This window comes from Haliotis asinina, chromosome 1 (genome assembly GCF_037392515.1).
Source record: "Haliotis asinina isolate JCU_RB_2024 chromosome 1, JCU_Hal_asi_v2, whole genome shotgun sequence".
Classification (NCBI taxonomy): Eukaryota; Metazoa; Mollusca; class Gastropoda; order Lepetellida; family Haliotidae; genus Haliotis; species Haliotis asinina.
The window spans coordinates 40730628-40756300 of NC_090280.1; the positions used below are offsets into that span (position 1 = coordinate 40730628).

The following is a 25673-nucleotide window of genomic DNA, read 5'->3' on the forward strand; positions in this document are numbered from 1 at the left end:
TGTTGTGAATTGTATTACACTTTTACTATATGCAGGTTAATGTTACAACTTAACAAATTCTGTTAGTTCTCCATTCAAGATGAAAACACTATTGAGAATAACTCTTTTCAACACTTTGACTTTCAATAATATCTTAGCATGCTCCTTTCAATTTTTATTGGTATGGTAAAAAATTTATACTGAAGTTAAATATGTGTTACCATCTTCCATGATGTCTGTATTTAGCAAATCTGTGATTCGGAAGTTAAGGAAAGATACTTTCAGTATCTAATTGACAGAGTTGATGTTGCATGTGAAAAACTGGCAAAATATATAATTAGTGATGTCATTGTGCATCAGATGATACATTGTGTATTAGTTCATTGATGATGTATTGGATGGCACACTGTGTATTTCATGGATACACTATATTGAATGGTACATTGTGTAACAAATGATGCATTGTGTGTTTGTTAGTACATTGTTTATTGGGGGATACATAGTCTATTGGATGTGTTGGGTGGTACATTGTGTTTTGATTAGTACATTGTTTATTGGGTAATTTGAGCCATACTTGTTTTTTGCCCTGTTTGTTTACAATCATCAAGCTCTAAATCTGTGTCTTTGAGATGTACGGGTATTATCAAGCTGAGTGTATGCTATACAGTGTATAATGTATTTCACTGTACAGAGCCATACAGGACTGTGGGAAGCAATCATGTGCCTGGTTAACCTTGTGATCATAGATCAGTTTCTCAGGGTTGCAGTTTGTGAAGTTTTGTCTTGGAGTGGACTGTGAGTATTTGACAATGAAATATAACTGCTGAAGTTTGAAAAGTGCATTTGTGAGTTGGATCATCTTCAAACTCTGTGAATTTCTTTTCATTATGATCTAAATATTTAGTGTTCGCAGTGTAAAAAGTTTTCCTTCTTTTTGAGTGAGATCAGTAATGTCCTATTCAGTGTTGGAATTCCCTGGATTCCCTGCTGACCATCACCTTCAAGAGTTCAGATTATGTCAGCTCAAAACCATTTTTCATTTCATCTTCTAACTTAAACTATCACAAGCCATCTGATAATATCTTCAATGTACTCTTCAGGCTAATTTTGTTTCAACTGTTACAACTATGTCATTGGCTCTCTAGTGCAAAGACTTCATAGTCTGTTGGTGTTATAATCCATTGATCAATCCTATCACAGCTGGGACCCAGAGAATGATGATAGACGGGTGTATGTGTTTGATGAGATGGAGCTACTTGGATCATTTACTATCTGTTAAAGATTTTAGGTTCTGAGAGTGGAAGAAGAATCGGTCCAACACGGAGCCCTTCTGTTGGTACCTCATCGTACAGCTTTATCACTATGTATGATCATTGCACCATTGTATTTGACTTTGAGACTTTTATTGTTGCATGTTTGACTAACATGAAAACTACTTTGCCTGTTAATGTTTAAGATGTTTTTCTGACAAATTTCACATGTTGGCGTTGTGTGAGCAGATGAATAATTTAGAAAATGTGCCTCTATGACTTTCTAACCTCAAATCATGCTTGTTTTTTCTCACTCCAAATATTTATTGATGTTATCCCTTTATTATGAATACTACTTCTGTGTTCTGTATTGTGAAAATCTGCCCAAGAGTAAGTGTGCAAGGGAGATAACTCTTAAGATTCACATTAGCTTGCACGGTGGTGAGACTTTGAATTGTTTAATGTTTCATCCAAGTTTTATGATCTGATGACAGATGTTATGGCCTGAAGGAATGTATTTATAATTATCATTAATTATTAATGCTTGCTTTTTCAGATTTGTGTATTTTCAGAGTTAACAATGTTGAGGTCTCACAATTTAACAGGGATGAGTATGAGTGAAAAAATAGAGGAAATCAGCTGGGGTCTTGTGAAGAGAAATGCTATAACATCTATCATGAATGATTCCAGCGTGATCATATCACAGATCTGCAGACAATTCTCACCCCTGCCTTTAAGAGGTGTTTGACATTGTTTCATAGTGAAACTATGGGAATATTATGAATACATGCTAATCTACATGTGGGAATGCTTATTTATTCACCATATTTTTTATCTGTACAGAAATTTACTTGTAATCAATTTATCTTGTCATAAATAGTTTATATTCTTCCCATGGTTACATGCATGAACTGCAGATATATTTGATGTGATTGGCAGGTAACTAGATAGAGCAAATGGAATGATACTTAGTTGGAAGGGTGTATGTTGTATTTGGACAGAGATATAATACAGCTTTTTTTGTTGGTGTATTGGGGAACAGGTGAGATGATACAGGTTGTTTGGAAGAGAGGAGGAAGATGTCTTTTCCTATCAACAATGTCCAAAGATATCTGTCTCCCTGAACAATGTTTATTGCCAGTTGTTCAAATCATTATTCTATTATATTGTATTCAAGGTTCATTTTGATGTTACTTTCAATGGTCTTAAGTTATGGATTGTGTTGAAATTATGGCTGGTAAGTAATCTAGTCAGTGTGAACCTTGTTGAATAGGCTATGGCATCTTAGAAAAAGAATATATATTTCAGAAAATGATGTATATTAAAACTATTTTGATGTAATGTATCCATTTAGTTGAAAGCAAATGGTTAGCATACTTTGCATATGAGAAACATGTGGGTTTGAAGTAATATTTTCCCTTGATTGTTTCTAGATTGTTTCTAGGTTGTCAGTACCATGTGTGCTCACTGGTTTCAAAGCCAAAGGCAGCATCACTTGGCTAGCTATTCTCAAGACGTTTGTGGCCCTACAAACTTAAACCCATTCTTACAAATTGGCTACAATCACAATTAAAAATTCTAAGGGCTACGAACCCAACTCCATTCAACAAATATTCTCTCCTCTGTCATCAATCTTGGTGAAGGTCAAGATGACACATGCACGCATCCAAGCAGTTGTATATCATTAGGCAGGGCTCAGTTTTAAGGACATGAAACCTAGTTGCTCTCTGTGCAACCGTGTTGCACTAGGTTAAAACATATGGCACCTGTGTTGAGTTTAAGATTATGTATCATGCTGGAGTTTTGATATTTGTATTTGATTTAGAATATCATTATAACAAATTATTCTGGTTCATATAACATAATTTTATTATGTAATGAAATTCCATGATAGCTCAGTCACTGTCTGCAGAGCCATCACAGTCACTGCTCCAAGTCAGTTCTTCATTTTGTTTCCATCTGATTTCTGTGTTCTTTGAACAGCAAAATATTATCACACACTAAGTGCAAGTTGATATGAGGTTGCACGGTGCAGATTCATGTTGCAATGGTATTAAATGTTAAATTGAGCCCTATTAGGTTGATTCCCAGAGGCAGCAAGTTCGTATCAGTATTTGTATCGAGATCTGCATATCTCAGAACTGCAGACTCATTGGGAGCCTGTGCTCTCCACACAAGCTTTATGTGTATTCAGATTTATTTCGTCGTTTGCAGTATAAGAAGTAGTATATTTGTTTTCAGCATGTAATGCATGTATTTGTGTTGTTGGTTACCATGGGTATATTTAACTGGATGTTTTTGATTGTGCTGATGTAATGATATTTGAGTAGTACTGTGATGGTGAATTTTTGGAGGTAAATGTTTTGATGTGTCTATGTTACTGGTGTTTCTACTTTGTTGCTGATGAGTTTGAAGTGTTTTATTCTAGTTTTTAAGCCAGAACTGAAAGAGGTGTAAAGATTCATGAGTATTAGATGTGCTGAAAGTGACACATTTGTTGTCATAGGAACACAAAGGCTCCAGCTATTGGATTACAGTACATTTTTTCTTGTCTTCCAAAACTGCCCTAATAATTTTCTATTTTTGACAGAACCTTCCGAACATTCAAAGTTTATGGAATTAATTTAGGTGATTGTTTAAAGAAAAGTAGCTCTGTATCTGTTGTTAGCTTCCCTGCTAATGTCTTGAGTCTATTTGACCTAAAACAGATTTGTGGTCAAGTAGGTGTTACCAAAGTGTTACAAACACATACATAAATGAATACATATACTCACACATATACATAACATACAGACACACATGCAAGCATACAGATAAACATGCCTACAGACAAACATAAGACACATACAGACTGTATTAGCTGTATCATGTGCATCACAATAACAAGCCTACATGTCATATACTATATGTTGGGGTTTATACATTGGGTTTATGGGTTGACATAAAAAGATGTATATCTTCCCTCAGTGTCTCCTCACCAAAATTGTCAGCTGAAGTGTATGTATGTATTGATTTATGATCATATTCCTACCTGTTATTGTTTTACATTGGCCAGCAAAACTCAGGATCTAGTCAAGCATGAAATAGAATGGTACTGTAAAGTAATGAAATGATGAATGATTAAACTTAAATCATTTTATTGAAACCTGATATTTATTTCAAGAATGTAGTACATTGAATATTATCATGCATCATATTGGATGATTTTTTTCTGCTTTCTTTCATAACTTTTTTGCCATATGTTTTATTACAGGAACATAGAATTTTGCACATTATTGTTTTGTTTCCATGGGATGCATTACATACTTTTTCTGTCCATTTAGTCATGTATATACTTGCAAAACTGTCATTTAAAACACCGGTTAGATTCGCTTCCATTTGTGTGTTTACATAACCAACACCAGTTATCAACCATAAAAAATTCGTAAGAAATGTGAAAACATTGGATACATGCATAATATCTTCACAGGTGCCATAGCATCATTGATACTGACATGAATCTTTACACTCCTTCATTCTGGGAGAGGAAATGTGGTTTGCTGATAATCATTCTTCCAAAATCAGTTTGATTTTTGAATGACAAGAAATCAAAATTCAAATTAACATCTTGGATGTCATCAGATTTGATTCATTGTTTTATCAAACATCTGTCATGTTCAGTCACTGCTCAAACCACAACAGATCTTTTGTCTTTTTGTGACAGGTGGATGTATTGTTTGTTCTGGTTGGAATACAGCTGGTGCATATTTTCATTTCTCATTAACAATTCCCTCGTGTGCTGATTTACCTTTTTTGTCGAAATATCTTTGTAAGTACATATGGTATTTTATTTAGTACATTGGAAATATAAATAACCATTCAAGAATTATAGAAAAAGTGACTGCCATGTACCTAGTGCTATTTCAGATCATTCTCTGTGGTAGTTGTGGACATTCATGTATTTATGTTAAGGTTTGAATTGTTGAAGGAAGACTTTTAGGGCCATTTGTTTCCTGATGCTGCAGTAATGTCAAGATAAATGCTGATGTGTGAAATTTATAGGTAGTGACCTTAAAATTTGAAGATAAGTACCATATATTACTGTGGACATAAAATAGGTTAGAGTTTTGAGATATGAGCTTGAAGTTTCAGAAACTTTGAACTTCCTATTTAATTAGGTTGAAATTTCAAGACATTAATTTGGAAACTTTTGCTTATTCTTTTGAAATTTCACCAAAGACCTGGGTTTGATTCCCTACATGGATACAAAGTGTGAAGCACACTTCTGGTGTCCCCTACCCTGATATTGTTAGAATGTTGCTTTAAAATGGCATAAAACAGTACTCACTTGAATTTTCAGGAAAATATATTTGGTACAAATGGCCCTGAAAGAGTTCTGGCATGGCTGTAAGTGGGTTCTTATTGATTGAGAAAGTAACAAAAAGGATCCATTCCTCTTCATCAAGAGGACCTTTGGTATGTTCATGTAGTAGAGAATATATCTCCAATACTTTATGCAGAAAATGTTTGATGCTGAGGTGACACCTTTTGGTTACTGGGTTACTGATTTTCATTGCGAAACATTTGGCTGAAACACACACACACCAAATCTCGTTAATGTTATGGATAACATAATTCAGACTTGTCTGCATCTTTATATATAGAATCTAAAAGCAATAAACACCAATATTTTATTCAGTGTGGGACTTTTTATTGGCTTTTTAAAATATTTGTTTTTATTTGAAGGTTAAACCAAGTAAAACAAGCAAAAGCCTTATGGTTAAAAAAGTATTGCTTTACAGTTAACTTAGAAGATGATGTATTAATATCAGCTCTATTTACGTAGCTTTTGTTCTGATTTTATGTAATCTGAACCCCTTGAAAAAGGACGAGTCACCTCAGCTATTATAACCTACGTCTGTTGTACCTCCTGTACTGTAACATGGACCTCTGACAGTAGTAGCACTACCATAGCTTTGTGAAACCAGGGCTCTGTTCTTTATTGGCTGGACATAAAAACATTATTCACTGAGGCCCATGACAAGAATGTGTAGAAGCAGTTTTCACAACAGTAAAGTTTGTTTGGAGTGTTACGTTACCTTCCTTTAGTGTAATTTACTGAACTTGTTTTCAATGATGTTATCTGTGAACGACTCACAAACTCGTGAGGCATATTTTTCTTCCCTTTTATTCTAGATTTATTTGCTTATTTTTACATATGTCATTTGATAAGAACTGATTACATTGTGTGTGATAATTGTTCTTGTTTAAAATGTATCTATATAGACAAAGTGTGCCCTAAAGCTTGAGTTAATCAAACCTGTTATAAACTATAATTCTCTGTTGAACTGCAGAACTTATCTTGTCTATGAAATATATTACATGCAGTAAATAATAGTAATAATTTAGTGATTTTCTTGCATTTGGAGATCAGGGGATTTTTTTCAATATGTTTGAAAATGTGCAAATATTATGGAAATGTGAAATAAGATATGACGTATGAACATGTTATATAGAATATATATTTTTTAACAAATGAAAATATGTTTTGGCTGGACATTGACATATTTTAGCAGAATACATGTTTATGTACAACAGCACAAAGCTACTTTGCTGCGTCATTTTAGTATAGGTTTGTACCGTTAATATGGAGTTGTGTCATAGATTTATTGTCTCAATATTCACAGATGTGTAGCATACTCATAAAATCGTGGATGAATGTATCTAGTGTTCTTTACAGTCTCTCACTCAAGGTATTTTCACTTAATCAAAAATATCTTTTAGTTAATGTTGGTATTTACTATTATATTATAAGATTTCATGTTTTTTCTGTCCCCAAATGTTGGTGTGGTTTCCCACCTGATTAATTATTTTTTTGGAGTAGAAATCAAATGTAGCTCACTTTAGTAAACCTTGGAATCATGGGCTCACTTTGGTATAATGGGCTCTCCTTAGAAGGGAAGATGTTTAACCAGCATGCTAAGGAAGATTTCACTTTGTATCAGGGAAGCTGTCTTTCTCCAATATTTTTCAGCATTTTTTTACGTGATTTGTACAAGGCTTTCGCTCTTGCCATACTGTGGTGGTAGAGTTCATATTCACCAATATCACCACTGCAGGGATTAGAAATTTCTGCAGACTTTTGAGATTGCAGTATAACATCATTTTCTACAGAAAATCCTTGGGATAGTCAAACAGGTTTTAATGTACATTGTATCATGTATCACAAGTGATTTCATATGATTTTTGTGGGCAACCAAAGATGAGTCAGTCCCCATCTGAAACAGGATATTATTTATATAGCAGATCCTGAGGTGAGGATTGTGAAGAGTGCCATATGAAAGTCTGAATTTTGCTTAGTTACCTTAGATTGCGCCTAGCCAGAAAATAGAACACTCTTTCATAGACCTAGTTCAAACAAACATGAATTTAGCAGTGTCAGTTGCATACAGAAGAATGTTAGACCACTTCTTTGTGAGTTTATGTGTTGATTCTGGCTCTGAGAAATTGATGATTCACAGCACATGTGACAGAGAACTGCCATAACCAGAATTTACATGTTCTTCTATACCAACTTGACGTGGCAAAATATGTAAGCTGTTTTTGCAGTGTTCGCAAGTTTGGAAATTTACCCTTTCACAACTCTGAGAAGAAGTTATTTGTGGGATTATACTTGATTATTAACGTCGTTGAAATATGCTTTGAGCATCCAATGCCCACATTATCTAACCCTGGTTGTACATGACATCCATCAAGTCTTATGTACTGGTTATTATCTAATAACAATTTGTTGATTATATATTTTTACTAGCTCAGTTGGTATTTGAGCTGCCTTTCCATTTGGAATGAAGTCTCTCTTGTTTTCTCCAGATTAGATTAACACTAATGATACAATTTCATGTTTGAATTTTTTAAGATTTCAAATACTTTATAACTGACATTAACAATTTACATTTATGGTGTATATTTTCACAGATACTTCCCTCAAGGCCATTGGACTTCAAACATGCTTGTTCAATTACATCTGGAAATCAGTACTTTCTTACCTTATGAACTGATTACCTGCCGTCTGTTGAGATCTTTTTGCCACATATGGGATTATGAAGGAATATGTGAAAGTTTAAGACAACTACTAGCATGAAGCATGGGAGTGACCTTAACAGATGTGTCAAGGTTTGCTATCTCCTTTGCTATTTGAGACCCTGGTTCTCCAGCTCAGGTATCAATGACCATTAAATTTCTAAATCTTCCCATGGCAATAGTAGAACATATATTTGCATATATTAAACAGTGAATGATTTTCCCTCATATTTGAGTTCCATGGTTATTGTGTATGAAACTCTAATTATTCATCCCCATGACAATCAGGAAATATATTGCCTTGAGTGGGAAAAGTCAATCTGGTATACTGTTCAGACTATTTTGTTTTAGTGCTTCAGTAATCACTGCTGAATTTGTCCCTTGTAAAAGAACTGGTGACATCATTTGTTGCCAAGCAACATAAATGTTTGCATTGAGGTTTCATTTAGTTTTCATATTTATGGTTCTGTAGTGTTCATAGAGTACATTCCACATGCAATCCACGGTTTTAGAATTACTGGTATTAAATTTTTATGAAGTGAATCAAGTTGTCAGTTGTTTTATGTTGGCCATTTTAATAGTCAACAACAGTTGCTCATTCTGAAAACCTGTGGCTTGCCAGCGTTAGCAGACAAGGTTAGTATTGTCTGACGTAGACTATCAACATCAGGCTTGTCTGTCATAAACCACCAACGTCTTGATTGGCTGGAAGAAACTACCAGCTTCTAGATTGGCTTCTATTAACCACCATCATCTTGTTTGGCTGGATTAAACTTCCCACTTTTTGAATATCTGGAATAAACTACCAACTTTTAGATTGACCGGTATTAACCAGCCGCGACGTGATTGGCTTGAATAAAGTTCCCTCTTCTCGAATATCTTGAATAAACTACCATCTTTTGGATCCACCGGTATCAACCACCTACGTCTTGATTGGCTGGAATTAACTTCATTTTATCAGCAATAGGGAATTTCTGGTTATATTCAATGTACATTCGAGCTGTATTCCAACTGCACTCGAAATACCTTGATACATTTGAATATTTGACCACCTGAAATCCACCCGCAACTAAGATACATTCCGTTTCGTTCGAGGAATGTTCGGGACATTCTGATAGCATTTGAAGTGGCTTATCTTTTCCATTCTCCCTTGAATCCGTTCAGAACACACAGAAAACTGTCAGAATTCAGTACAAATACTTCGAATGGAGTAAATATGCTTAGAATGCACTTCAAACACCGTTCGATACTTTTCCACTTGGAATTTACATCGAAGATTTGAACATGTTCAGAACATCCATGCGTGTTAATAATTGACCCAAATAAATACTGGGATGCGCTCTGAATGAAATCTTTTTAGATGGAGTTCGAGTTTCCAGGAATCTCAGGGAATTTTCATTCCGACAGCATTCTGGCTCATTCCTCCTCAAGTGTGCAGGAGATATGAAGTTTGATGGAACATTGTTGAAGCTTCATTAACCAATACTCACTCAATCGCTCCTATAATCAAAGGGGCGGGGCACTTTGCTCATGATACACGCCTTTTCTACAGTGTTATTGTACAGATTCAAAGAGCCACCATTGATACTGTAGTTTCCAAACATCATCAGGACGTGTGATGAGCTAAATGAAACCAAAACAATTTCGATTGGCTGCCTGAAGCAATAGCGATCGCATGGATTTAAAGTACTGGGAATGAAAGTTAAGAGGAATACGCCAAAACGTGAATATTAGTCTGCCAGAAAGTTTTGTCACCATGATTACACCTCTAGGTTACACCCCATTCTTTCTACACCAGATTTCCTACAAAAACTTATTGTGGGCATAATAGGAAATGGTTTTGACCTAAAACATGGCTCAACCCATACACCAGTCATTGAGGGTGTGTTGTTGGGTTTGGAGCAAGGGTAAATAATGCAATTTCCTTTAAATTAAACATCATAAATGGTAATGTTGAATGTCAAGTTAAAGGTTCGTAGCTGTAGTTGGTCCTTGTAATTCAATGCAAACATAAAGACATACACAGTGAGTCTGCTCAGTAAATCAAACTCCTGAAGAATTAGACTCGGAATAGCGCCCATCACACATTGACCTCATCATACGTTGAAGAGTGAGGGGCACAAACAAGATCTTTCAGAACAGGAACAAGCTATCCCACGAAACAGTTCACATGTGAGAAACAAGATCTTTGACCAAACAAGGTAAGACAGCCACATTGGAACTTTAGAAAAATAACATGTCTTACCTAAGTTGATTGATGAGAAACTTGCATTACACCTCTTAGAAACTTGATGTGTGACCAAACAAGGCCTCTTACTACACAGAACACATGCTGGTAACAAAGTGGATCCGGGTAGCATGGTCGCCTATTATGGCACGCATGGGTTGCTGAAGGCCTAGTCTACCCCGGACCTTCGCGGGTCAGTCCGTTGGAGATGTCAATGGTAAATTGTGAAAGATCATGACATATTTGTAACATATTAAAATATTTATGATGTTTGATCTCCAGTTGCTTCGCGAGGTCCTCTACACGCTAGATAACATGTACGATCTCCTTATTCAAAAGACTGTCAGTCATATGGAGGAACAATTTATGGAGAATATATGTGAATCATAAACTATTAATAACGTATGCTAGTGTTTAATGCACACACACGTTGTTTCTGTGTTCTTCTTGAACTAATACTGATTTACTCTGGGAAAAACGCCACTGTAACATGCGAAGCTTACATAAAATCTAATCATCAATGTCGTGAGGTGTTCAGCGGCATGGTGTTACGTTTTTCCCAGTTGTCATATTGTCGTCTTCAGTGTAAAGACTTTTCTGTTGGGTTCATCGGTAGCCCTATAGCTATTCATGGCGGTATAAATACAGCTATATATGTGCCTCGCTTGCCACTTGTTTCACTTGTCTCAAGGGTTGTCTGTAGTTTAGTGTGCGTTTCCTATCTCCCGCTGCGAATTTCCATTCTGACGTGAAATAGCGAATATTTTTATTGTCTCATTTTTCACGACCGTTCTGGAAATGTACGCACTGCTGTGATAAACAAATCCTTAACTGTATCACATTCACAAAAATCTGATTCAGTTTACCCTTTCTTCATCCACATGTATTAATATATGGTTTCCGAAGCAAGCCTGTTTCATCCACATTAGGGGCGGTGGGGTAGCCTAATGGTTAAAGCGTTCGCTCGTCACGCCGAAGACCCGGGTTCGATTGCCCACATGGGTAGAATGTGTGAAGCCCATTTTCTGGTGTCCCCCGCCGTGATATTGCTGGAATATTGCTAAAAAGCGGCGTAAAACTAAACTCACTCACTCACTCACTCACTCATCCACATTATAAAAGGTAGCAGCAAATGAAAGACCTTAATTCTTCATAAAATAAGCTACACAATTGGTGCTTTTACTTGATGTTTCTTCCCACCCGCTCTCATTCGTTGGAGATATGAAACGCATACATGTCATACCAATGGCCTAAATGTAATGTTCATTCATTTTAACAATTATTTTCTTGTCATTCGGTTTATGAAATGTGATTTTTTTGTAACTGTGCTGTACATTATTTTATATCTTTTCTACAATCGTTACTTGTATGTAGGTCAAGTTCCCTAACTTGGCTGACACATGTCATCGCATTCTAACTGCGTAGGTCGATGCTTATGCTGCACGTCAGCACTGGATTGCCACGGCAAGACTCGATAAATTAACTGAAATATTGCTGAGTGCGGCGATAAACAGCCAGACAATCCAAACACCCATCGTATTGTGATCCGTTTTGAGCACGTCATGCGAAAACAGACCCTCGTTTAGACGAGACGAAGTCTAACCTTCAGTGCCTTAAAGTACTAGATCCCGCGGAGTGAGGCGTTAAAATATACACAAACAAGGTTTGTGGCTTCCGCATCCATCAAAGGTGGCATAAATGAATTTATACTATGGGTCTGGCTTGAAGCCCAGTCAGGCTCAGGTTGGTGTAATAAGTAACCCGTAAATATCAGTGTTGCGTTAGCTACTTTGATAACATGTACATGTACTTTGTAGATGAATAGAAATTGTGAAAGATTGTCTACTGAACAAATACCCACTCCCAGATCGCAAACATCAATGCGCAATGACATCAGTAAAGTTCATTTACAGACGTTTCAGTGTACTATGAATGGCAGTTATCTTTCCATGCAGACGTAAAATCTCACACAGAGTCTGGCAGTGGACGAATGACGCAAGTCATGGTGATCTTCCATGCGGGACTTGTTCATGGATAGGTGCGGTTATTCTGGTCTGTGTAAGTTGAGATGGTAACTGGAAAATCTATTTTCAGCTGAAAACGTAACATTGTGTCATGTCTTCACAATTGAGCAGATCGATGCTCATGCTGTTGATTACTGATTTGTCTGGTCCAGACTCGATTAAATACAGACCGCTGCCATATAGCTGCACGAACAGTGCTGCTTAAATCAGGAAACTGCCATCTTACGACAAGCATAGACGCCTTTTATGGCAAGCATGGGTTGCTGAAGGCCTAGTCTACCCGGATCCACTTTGTTCCATCATTTGTTCTATGTAGTAAGAGGCCTTGTTGGTCACACATCAAGTTTCTAAGAGGTGTCCTGCAAGTTTCTCATCCATCAATTTAGGTAAGACATGTTATTTTTCTAAAGTTCCTATGTGGCTGTCTTATCTTGTTTGGTCTAATATATTGTTTCTCACATGTGCACTGTTTTGTGGGACAGCTTGTTCCTTTTCTGAAAGATCTTGTTTATTGCATGTGCCCCTTTCTATAAGATTCCTTCTGTCACTGACCACATGTTTAAAAATAATGTTTCTCACAAAACACCTTAATAAGACATCTGGTTCCTTGGAAGCTGTTCACGTACCACAAACAAATAACAAAAAAGAAACATCTAAAACCAATAGTTATTATAAATTTGTTTTATTTGTTCTTTACAGTGATTGATCATGCTAGCAATACAATAAAATATGCTCTGAGATAATAATCTAATATGACCTATGTACAGTCTAATCATGATTAATTACAAATGAATTACAAATGAAATAAGCAATTATGACCAGGAATCATCCTCAAATCACAGGTGTATGTACATCAACACCTTTGCCTTCTGCTAAACCATCCAGGCTACCAGGGCAACTGGAGCAAAAGGTCAGATAACAAAAATTAAAATAAAAATTAAAATATGTTATCATTTGCTAAATACAATATATACTAAAAAATTACATGATCTTAAAAAGTCTGTTCTTTTAATAAAACAATCAATATTGATGCCAAAATAGTAGTTTCTGACCATCAAAATTCTGATAAAACAGAGGAAGAACAAACATATCTACTATAATTCTGTTCAGATGTTTTTTTCGGTTATGTTAGTGAGTGAGATAGGTCTTAGACTGCTTTTAGCAATAGTTTATCAACATCATGGCAGGGATTCAAGAAATGGGCTTCACACATTGTGCCAATGTGGGGAATAAAACCTTGGCTTTCGGCATGTCGAGAGAATGCTGTACCACTAGGTAACCCTACCACCCCATTTAGGTTAAGGTGTGCACAGTAAGAAGCAAGAGTTTCATCCAACCGAGCCAACTCGTAAACAAAAAACATGTGGCCTAAAACCAGACAATGACCCAATGAAAATTCCTGATGGCAAAAAGAGCATCGGCTGTTTTACCTTTGGATGCACTTTCTGGGAGCTTGATGAAAACACCGGAGATTGGAGGATGTCAGATGAAATAACAATAGATGACAATGACAACAATGGGGACAATGTAATGAAAATGATGACAATGTGATGACAATATTGGATGACATGCAAGTAAAACACCACTACAGGGAAAAGGACAAACAACAAAACCAACATTCATGCATACAGGCAAGCCACTGATACACTCATCAGAAACCTTCATTATCACCGTACTGTCTCTTAGACACGTCTTGATATATCTAAGCAGCTCGTGAGGTGTGTAGCTTAAAAAATAATATAGTATGTCATATAATACCTTAAAATTCCTTAAAATCAAACAGTTAAGAACATATATCAACATATTTTCCAAGAAGTGTACATTTTCTTAATCATTAAAAGGAATGAAGATTAAATGTACAAGAAGACACGATGGTCTCAGATTTCGCTCCAATAACTCAAATTTACCTACATAAACTCTGAACAGAATTACATATTGTAACAAATGAGATATATATCAAATAGTTTGCTCTAAACCTGACATTTGAGCTGGGTGCAATCAAATAACTTCTAGCTAGAAGAAAGTTGAAGGTGGTGGACAGAACTATGTAAAGTTTTACTGTACACTGTGATGAGATCATACAAGTAAGTCTGATAATATGCAAGATCTTAAAACGACTGACTGTAACCACCACTTACCCAGATACAACTTGGGAATAAATATAAAGACTATACCAATTTTAAGATGTAGAAAACCCTTGTCTCACAAAACGAGTATGAAAACATGCGAGAAGTGAAAGGTTTGGTCAATATGATCACAGTTAGACACCAAGATCTCATTTCAGCCTCTGAAGAAGCCAAAATGTTGATTTCATTTAAAAATACTAACAGTGTAATTAATAATCACTGCGTCACTCATGGGATTGTCTCCCTTGAGAATGTGAATCATCATGAAATCAGTGTGAAGCATTTATTAACACTCATGAGAGAAATGTGAGACACACATTCACAATCATGAAAAAAAATGTGAAACACATTCACAATCAGTACAATGTGCCAATGATCCATCCAAATGAGAATATGAATATTGAATCAATCTTCAGCAATTTATATGGTAGGGATATAGGACCCCCTTGCAATGACAAAGTTTGTAATATACAGAATACATGAGATGGAAAACGGTATGCATTTGCATTTCGTTTCTGTTACTTCAGTTTAAAGTTAAAACTGAAATAGATCTGACATGCAATTTGACTAAGGAAATACAATTTGCAGTTTGGATTGATATTTTTCCTTGTAATTTACATCACAATTAGAAACAGTAAAAAAGAAAAATACGATAACAAACCTTCTTCAGCTTCACTCATATAGTAAATTCATGACATCTTACTTTATCTTTTCTGAAATTGTACTAACTACTATTCATTTCTTTCAAATTAATGAGCTAAGGAAAGCCGACAACTTATATATATAATTTTCAATATCAAATTCTGGACAATTGTTCTTTTTTCTCTCACTCTTTTTCTTAGTAAAAATTTGTGGTAAATCCAATTTGAAAAACTGTACAGATTTCATAATAGGCGATCTGGCAGAGAAGGCATGTCAAAAAAAAGAAAAGAAAGAAAACATTGGCATTTATATAAATAATAGGCTCCGAAGCATGCTAGTAGCTGTATAAGAATATATCAGTATTTGAAATTGTCAGCTGACAACCTCATTAAAGCAATCTGATTGGCTGAACATACTAAAGTGTTAGTTGCCAATCAGAATCATTACTATAACATCTATTGCATTATACACTATCTAGCTAAACAAAAGATATATCGTTTGGTTGGTTTCACAGCCCATGTAAGAAAGATAATATCAATGGCTGACATTTTATCTACAGCAATCTTAGCTAAAGTCAAGCAACTGTCCAGGTCTCTGTCTGCATTAAAAAACATGACACTTTCTATTATGTTTAAGTTCTCAATAAAGACATCAAGAATAGGTATCTTTCTTGCCATATAATGAAGAGTTCTATCAAAGCTGTATTTAAAACTAATCAAGTTCCATAAAACACTGAGTAAAATGACAAAAATCAACTATAGAATGAGATCGGGTTGAACGGATAAACACAAATTCAAGGACAGTCTAAACTGAAACTGGCCATCAGGGCTAATTAAGTATCTTGACGTTTTATCTCCTTAGCAACAGAATCTAAGTTACTATGACAACTGGTAAACTGAATACAATATCCAACTGACCTTTTGCCGACTTGAGTAAAGAGCATGACAATAGTCTATTTTATTTACACACACAGAAAACACGTCACATCAGATGTGGTGAAAGATGTGTAGAATATTGGTTAAGATAATATGGAAGTGAAATGACATATTCTTGATGATTCAATCATGATTCTTAAAAAGTGCGTGAAACAAACATTACAATGTCACACGTACAAATATATTTTGATTTTAACATATTCTCTAATATTAAGACAACAAAGTATGTCCAAACCTAAAACCACACTACCAGACATCACACTACCCCTGTTCAATGATCAACGAAATTCGGATTAATGGCTGAAAAGACTGAGCATGATGGCAACAGAATGTCTTTGGTTAAAATAGGGAGATTTTAAAAAAAAAACATATAGAGGAACTGACCATTTGATGTTCTGGGCATTGGAGGGGTGGGATTGCTAAAGAAAATATTTCCTGTCCCTTGAAAATGCTTTTAACCATTAACTTAAAACCTTAAACGGTGAGTAAAACATTCATCACTGATTCAAAACACATAGCTAAATGAAGCCATTTTGAAAAAATGTTCATTAAAACAACGTATCAATTCTTGAAAATGGTCAGTCCCTTACATCAAGCAATGCACATAAAAATCAGTCCTGATGACGTTCTGATGAAGTCAAGTCTGTAATATGTAACATGAAACAATAACATGGTTGTTATCACTGAATAACTGCCTTTATAAATCTTGTCTCAAGCTATCATCATGTTCTTACACACTATGATGTTCCTGTCCTGTTTCCCTATCAGTATCAAATATTGACATGGCTCAGAATCTTTCTACTGTGGAATCATGCTTTCATGCTGACCTTTCATAAATATTTTCCCATCTTTCTTGACAAAAAGAAAATTAAAAGAATGTCACTGCAACTTTTGAGAGTTGGCAGAAAAATTTGGGGGAGGCAAAAATGTCTAGATCTCTAAGGTCTCTAAAGGCAAATACAAAGTAACTTTCTAGTTACAGATTTGCCAAATGCAAAGCTGATAGAACACATTCAACTCTCAGTTCTGTGTTAAAACCAATTTCATCTTCTAAACCTCTGGCTTGTATGATAAGCCAGTCTGTAGTGTCACAATTTCAAATGGCTAAATCTATCATGTCTCAATTTCATATAATCAATCAATGAACATTGAAATTAGCCATGGCAATATATCAGGGTGGGAGAAGAATTTCAGATTTGCAAATTGAAAAGGATATCACTTCCTACTAGCTGGACTCGGTAACAGCAGTTAAGCATTTCATCAAGTTTCCATTTAAAACAACGCCTTACTCAAGAAAAATTAATTAATTGTTCTTGAATACAAATCAAAAAGCCAGGTACAAAAGCCACAGTTGGAGTCAATGTGCACAAACAGGTCAACTCAGACCAGGAACAGTGTCACAAGAGGATAATGCTACAAGATCACATGTAGGACAGTTCGTTCCTGATCATGACTTGGCTCTCCTCTGGTGGTCATCATTTTCCATCTTTCGGCAAAGCCTTGAGAAAGATCAAACTTCTGTATCCACATAAGAAAGCAACAGTTTTCTCAACTTCAACAAAATGTTTCTCATGAATATCAGGAACTTTCAAAGACAAATATTCTTTTGGGTGAGAGTCACCCTGAAGGAACTTTACAACTGCAGAACGTCTTGGACACACTGTAACGACTCAGAAGATTCTAAATCTCTATGGACAGATGTTCCGGTAATGGTAATCTGTATAGATGGACATTCACAGTCCATGAAAACACTCAAAGAAAATCATCCCTTGTTGATCTCCATCACCCCATGTCTCAACGAACGCTGATTGAGGAAATCACCTTTGTTGTTTTTGTGCATTTTTTCAATTTTTAAGTAACATAAACCATATATAGCACTGACTGATGATCATGCACATTGTGTGTGGTATCTTTCTCAATATACATGATATCTCTTAACAAGTGATACTGTTCATATGGCAATGAACATGACATCTGATAACGCTCTATCACCATGTGGGGAAATTGACATTTCCTTCATCAGACCTGGGGCATGGAAACATCGGCATAATCCGTCATGTTGTCAGCAAGGGCTACTGGTTTCCGACTCCGAGGCTTGGTGTCGAATTGCAAGTCTGCATAGTTCAGAGCATCCTCATTTTTCTGATTTAAAAAAAATAAAATCATGTTTTATATTTTTGTATCAAACAACTTTCTTGCTACATTATGAAACATCTCATGCATAAATCATGTAAATGATCCTAGTTTATATTTAAAAGCACTCTACAAAGTTAATAGGCAAGTAAGTGTTTCCAAAACTGCCCCTGTTCACCCAGCTGAAATTGAGTACCAGGTGTGATAAATCATGTGACTATTAACCCTCTAGCACTTCACAGGCAGCTTGGCTCATCAGGCCTAATAATGATCTGATTGTGTGTTTTGAGCTGGAAATGAAGTCTGGAAACACACAATATACATATCTTAATATTATTGTTATAAATAAATTCCAAATTTCTGAAACTAAGGAAATTTCCCAAATTAACTGAATCAAAGAGATGCATTTTCTAAGAAGTGTTGATGGTTGAGTCAAATTACCATCTGAAGGGCACTCCACTTTGGTCAACTAGTGGCTAGTGACAGTAATTCTGCTTTGCTTTGACAGTACATGATATCACCAGTGGGCTTTTTACAGCTGGACATTGTGACTAGCTAGCATTTCAAATATCAGTCATTTGAGACCTTGCAATCTCACAACCAATCAGATATTTAAAGGGTATTGCAATGTGTCGATGCTATTTTAGCCTGGGTTTTCCAAAACTGCTATTTTCTTGATGCCATTGTTATGTGATGTGATTTTTCAAGGAGAAATATAATTGACAGATGTAATTACAAAATTTATGATACAATATACCAAACAAGATGACTGACAATCTTTGAAAATACTGAACATTCTCACTTTGAACAGGTTATGTCTGGTATTTAACAGATATAGGAAACACTGATCACAGCACAGAGAATATCTTAGGTATTTTTATGTGGAGAGTGTAGTTTTATTCAAGTTAGAACCGATGATCAAGGCCGAATATCGAAAGGGCAAGGTACACTATTCAAGGTACACCAGAGATCAACTTGATTCAAAGAGCACCTGTCTCTTTTTTTCTTATTTCCAGCCAATCTCTTATTCTCAGTGAGAATTTTAACTAACTATATCACAGTTTACTCACATTATTGTACTGGTTATATTTCTTGGGATCACTCGTGACCAGGTCTGGCTTTGTGTTGTATATCGACATATTCTGGTTGCTGCAAAAAGACAGATTGACAAACACTGAAACTCAAATCCTTGCATTAAATTTCTTGAATAAACAATAACGCTACAAAAGAGATGATCCAACACATATATTTATATATTCAGGCTGCATTTTAAAACATTATATATATTTCACAGTGTGTGAGCATATCATATTGTGCAGATGAGGGCAGATAACTCTTCAGAATTACCTCCCTTCCACTGCGGTTATTGCTTGGTATTTTGTTGACACTTGAAGCAGAGTTACCAAGTACCTTCTAGAAATATACATTCATATAACTGTACCTTCAATGAAATACCTAATTAATAAAATAAAGTCAATTACAGCCAAACACTAGCATGTTATATTTCAGTTTACGTGTCTGTCTAAATATTCATATTCTTACATTATCGTTTAATTATCAGTTATGCTGAACTTCGGATAATTGAAATATTTATGTACATCCCCTTAACTGTACTTCCATGCCATATTTGTATTTTTGTAAACTGTACATGTGAAGGTATATTAGTTACTTCTACTTACTTGTAAGGTTTTTCTGATGGCTCTGTAAATGAAATAATAGGAGAATGTGAGACACAGAAAAATACAACATGTAATCAGTCACTGAAGAACATTTCAAACACATGATCGACATGAATTCTGAGTAAATATATGTAAATATATCATAATGCCTTTAGTTTTTGGTAGCTGCTTACAACACTCATCAAATTATGACCAGGCAATCCAGTGACAGATATAACGAGCATAGATCCAGTGACAGATATAACGAACATAGATCCAGTGACAGATATAACGAACATAGATCCAGTGACAGACATAATGAGCCTAGATCCACAAATGCAGTCAAGTCACCTGGTAACACCACCAGGTCCAGTTTGTCACCTGCATTTCTTTCTGGTCACAGTATACTGTCACATGTACCATTATTATTATCTGGTGTTGTGATACGGCAATGCGGTATTGTATCTCTGTACAAGGCTATGAAAACATTGATTAACAACTTCTGCATCACAATGCATAAAATCCATCACATAACAGCCAGTGAGTGAGTTTAGTTTTACTCGGCTTTAAGCCACATTACAGCAAAACCATGACGGGGATACAATAAATTGGCTATTGTACTCATCTGGAAATTAGAACTCAGGTCTCCGCAATGAGCAAATGCTTTATCCACTAGGGTATGTTGCCCCACTGCCCTTTGTGCAGTGGGGCCAAGTATTTTGCAAGGTTAGCTGATTGGACCTGTTCAACTCCTAAACATGTCAATATATTGGATGCAGTAATACTGACACCATTTCTGGACACCAGAAAGGGCCTTTTCACCTTGCTCCAATGTGGGAAATCGAACCTGGGCCTTCAGCCTGACAACCTAACACTTTAACCACTAGGCTACCCCACCGTCCCAATTACAGTACAAGTTACACTGATGTCAACACTTTTATAATAACAGCAACTGTTCAAGAAGCAGCTTCTGCAGATAGTCTAGTATTTCCTGTATGTCATTTATTGACAGAATCTGCATAGTGCTCTCAACAATCTCTGCTCGTGGAAATTTGGAAACAAACTATTCAGGGTTGTGATTCAGCTTTGACAATGGGGAGAATATGAACTTTTGATAGTACTGTATTTTGATGTGACTACTCAGGAGATATACGAGTGTTTCTGGTTTACTGGTTCTGCTTAAAATTTGCCTGCCATTGTCTGGATTAAAAGTCCATAATTTACTAGGTTTTAGTTTTGAAGACTTATTCCCACTTGAATCATTATTTTGTCCCTAGTTTGTTTCATCATCCTCCATAGATGAAACCCTCTGTTTACATCAAAGAGTGAAAAGCAATGTCTGCTTTCCGCCTGCCATCTCAACATATTTAAACGAAATGATAAAGTTGATATTTTCAGTGATTTCCTGTTCCAACAGTAATTATAGTGATGTTTCAATGATACAAAACACAGTGATCATTTCTGAATGACTCTCAAACTGACCAAGCACTTTGCATGCAGTTTAATGATAATAGAAGTGAACCTCACCCCACACGAAAAATGCAATCACGAGTCTCTATTAAAGGATTATTTGATTGAGTTAATTTTAATGTTAGTAACTTAAAGCAGGACAAAAAAATAGTCTAGATATTTTACCAGACCCAGTGACCAATAATCTCCAAATTTATCAATGGAAACACTGCTCACTATATTGTTGCACCTCTTGCAATCTCCTGATAAAACTGACTAAAGTGTGGATGGTTGCTATTTGTCACAACACAGACCTTCAATGTCATTCTTTGCTTTTCTTTTCCTGTACAAGATGATGCCGACAATGATGCCGATGATGAGTATCACCCCAACAACCACGCACACGGCGATGATGACAGTATTGTCATTGTCGTCTGAAACAGATAGATAGAATACAACAATGTGTAGATGGTCTTTGTTGAACACTTCACATTCTAAAGAAAAAGAAAGTCAAAACAAGGTTTGAGAACAGCAATAAATAACAGATGAATACAGGAACAATAAGGCATGCAGATTCTTTGTTGGTATGGAAATGAAAAGATACGTCATGTGATCTTCACTCAGACAACCCTAATATTTTGAAAAACTTTTAGACCCCATGACAGTGACAGAGTATTTAGCAGAAATGTGTCTCTTTGTACATGGACATCAACATTGATCTAGCATTTAATACTACCTCAAGTAAAGTGAGCATCAACCAGTGGAAGATGTCACCCTTTTGGGGTGGCCATTCTACAATACGAAGTTTCTGGGGTGGGGAGTGGATGAGGGTGGGGTGGGGGTTTGGATGTGGGTTCAAGTTAAGGGAGATAATGCTAGGTGGGATGTGGGTTAAGGGGGTGGGATCAAGTTAAGGGAGATAATGCTAGGTGAGATGGGGTTAAGGGGGTGGGATCAAGGTAAGGGAGATAATGCTAGGTGGGATGGGTTTAAGGGGGTGGGATCAAGTTAAGGGAGATAATGCTAGGTGGGATGGGGGTTAAGGGGGTGGGATCAAGGTAAGGGAGATAATGCTAGGTGAGATGGGGTTAAGGGGTTGGGATCAAGTTAAGGGAGATAATGCTAGGTGGGATGGGGGTTAAGGGGGTGGGATCAAGGTAAGGGAAATAATGCTAGGTGGGATGGGTTTAAGGGGGTGGGATCAAGTTAAGGGAGATAATGCTAGGTGGGATGGTGGTTAAGGGGGTGGGATCAAGTTAAGGGAGATAATGCTAGGTGGGATGGGGTTAAGGGGTTGGGATCAAGTTAAGGGAGATAATGCTAGGTGGGATGGGGGTTAAGGGGGTGGGATCAAGGTAAGGGAGATAATGCTAGGTGAGATGGGGTTAAGGGGGTGGGATCAAGTTAAGGGAGATAATGCTAGGTGGGATGGGGGTTAAGGGGGTGGGATCAAGTTAAGGGAGATAATGCTAGGTGAGATGGGGTTAAGGGGTTGGGATCAAGTTAAGGGAGATAATGCTAGGTGGGATGGGGGTTAAGGGGGTGGGATCAAGGTAAGGGAGATAATGCTAGGTGGGATGGGTTTAAGGGGGTGGGATCAAGTTAAGGGAGATAATGCTAGGTGGGATGGGGGTTAAGGGGGTGAGATCAAGGTAAGGGAGATAATGCTAGGTGGGATGGGGGTTAAGGGGGTGGGATCAAGGTAAGGGAGATAATGCTAGGTGGGATGGGGGTTAAGGGGGTGGGATCAAGGTAAGGGAGATAATGCTAGGTGGGATGGGGGTTAAGGGGGTGGGATCAAGTTAAGGGAGATAATGCTAGGTGGGATGGGGGTTAAGGGGTTGGGATCAAGTTAAGGGAGATAATGCTAGGTGGGATGGGGGTTAAGGGGGTGGGATCAAGGTAAGGGAGATAATGCTAGGTGGGATGGGGTTAAGGAGGATTGATTGAGCTAAGGGAGATAGGGTTATGTGGGTGGAGGGTGTTGGTGATGATGGATTTATGAGGAATGGGGTTTGGTTAATGGGTTTTGTGGGATTATGTAGGGTGCAGTTGAGTATAGTGGGATGGGATTAGCTTGAGTGATGTTCTGTTGAGGGAGGTTTGGTGGGGTAGGGGTGGGTTTAGTGGGATGGGATCAACTAAAGTGGTATTGCATTCTGTGAAGTGGGAACGTTTTCTGTCAACAGAGGTTTGATTGGGTCATATGGCTTTGTGTTGTTTTAATAAGGAAAGGGTCAGGTAAACCGAGGATGGATGGAGAAATTTCAAGGTTCAAGAGGCTGTCAAAATAGAACTGGTGGGATTGCCATATAGTAGAGGTTGTACCAGTAAAATGACAGGGTTGGTGTGAGAACTGTCTGGGGTTGATAATGAAGGCAGGTGTACATGTGGGCTCTGATGTTGCTGTAGGGATTGGCTATTGCTACACATCTACTGATGCAAACAAAGCTCCATGCCAACATGCAACAGAACAGTCATACAAACACACACATGGCACATAACCCACTCAATGCAAACACGTGAAAATATATTTCACCTTGGACATTAATGAAGTAGCAGGCATTCACTATGGGTAAATTATCAGCTCAACCCAGTGTCTAATCAGTCACATTGTACAAGGATATAGCCCCACATATTGCTTTCTGGAATAAATCAGCAGTGGGCACCAATGTTAGCTTTGTCCTAATGTGTTCCCTCCTATAGTAAAATTACCAGTAGCATTTTACATGCTCATTCAGACCCTTAGGACAGAATCATGGTCACAGCACATCAGACAAAATCATGGTCACAGCACATCATACGACAGAATCATGGTCACAGCACATCAGACAGAATCATGGTCACAGCACATCACATACGACAAAGTCACAGCACATCATACGACAGAATCATGGTCACAGCACATCACATACGACAAAGTCACAGCACATCATACGACAGAATCATGGTCACAGCACATCACATACGACACAATCATGGTCACAGCACATCACATACGACAAAATCACAGCACATCATACGACACAATCATGGTCACAGCACATCACATACGACAAAGTCACAGCACATCATACGACAGAATCATGGTCACAGCACATCACATATGGCAAAGTCACAGCACATCATACGACACAATCATGGTCACAGCACATCACATACGACAAAATCACAGCACATCATACGACACAATCATGGTCACAGCACATCACATATGGCAAAGTCACAGCACATCATACGACACAATCATGGTCACAGCACATCAGACAGAATCATGGTCACAGCACCATCACATACCAGAAGTTTATCATCACAGCATATCACATGGCAGTCAGTTACAGCACATCACACGACAGAATCACAGACATAGCATATCAGACGACAGAGTCATGGTCACACATGTATAGTCAAAGTGCATCACATGCTAATGTCATGTGAAAGGTCACAGCTCATCACATGACAGATATGACATGAAGAGACATGACAGTCATGTGACTGTCACATGACTACAGTTAACAGGTCAACATACCTGGTGGTCCTGGTTTAACAGCGCCAGTACTTCCAGGAGAAGGTCTTTGTGTACTTGTAGCAGTTGTAGTGGGAGGGGATGTGGTTGTAGGAACTGCCGATGTTGGTGAAGAGAGAGACAGACAGAGAGGAATACATGCATTAGTTCAGTCACAGTTAGATTATCATGCTCGTGCAAAGATATAGGTACAAGTCATTCCTACAACAACTTCAGATATACCTGTCATATCTGTACCCTATTTTTTTGCTATTTAGTACTTTTTAGCCTCAGCTCTAACACTGGGTGGCTGCTACAATCTCATGTGCATGTGTAAATAAATACCTGATTTACTTACTTCAATAGGTAATAAACTTCAAAACATGAGAAATGTCATGTCTTGAAATCAGGGCTCAAAAGCTAAGGTTGCATAATGATCCTGGCTATTAGTACTGACCACAATACAAGCAAGATACACAGCATAATTAAGGATAAGTACCTCGATATAAAGTTTAAGATGACTACAATGCTGTCATACATTGAAAAATTCCACAAAGTTTTCCCAAAATCCATATTTGTCTGTCTAGTTCGTAGGTAAAACACCTTGTCTAGAATAATTTGGATTTTCCAGAAGGTATACTTGGGTATATCAGAAGGTATACAGACCAGATATCATCAAATATGTA

General features: G+C 36.9%; 1 protein-coding gene across 1 annotated transcript in view; it reads right to left on the reverse strand.

Annotated features, from left to right (window-relative positions):
- Positions 1–13193: 13193 nt before the first annotated feature.
- Positions 13194–25673, reverse strand: part of LOC137291401 (cell adhesion molecule 2-like) — a 38199-nt gene continuing 25719 nt past the window's right edge. Inside the window, exons 5-9 of the mRNA XM_067822740.1 lie at positions 25012–25104; positions 21797–21916; positions 20055–20076; positions 19446–19524; positions 13194–18384 (exon numbers count right to left, since the gene is read on the reverse strand). Coding sequence (XP_067678841.1) covers positions 18262–18384; positions 19446–19524; positions 20055–20076; positions 21797–21916; positions 25012–25104 — 437 coding nt within the window. The 3' untranslated portion in view covers positions 13194–18261. The remainder of the gene's footprint in view (positions 18385–19445; positions 19525–20054; positions 20077–21796; positions 21917–25011; positions 25105–25673) is intronic.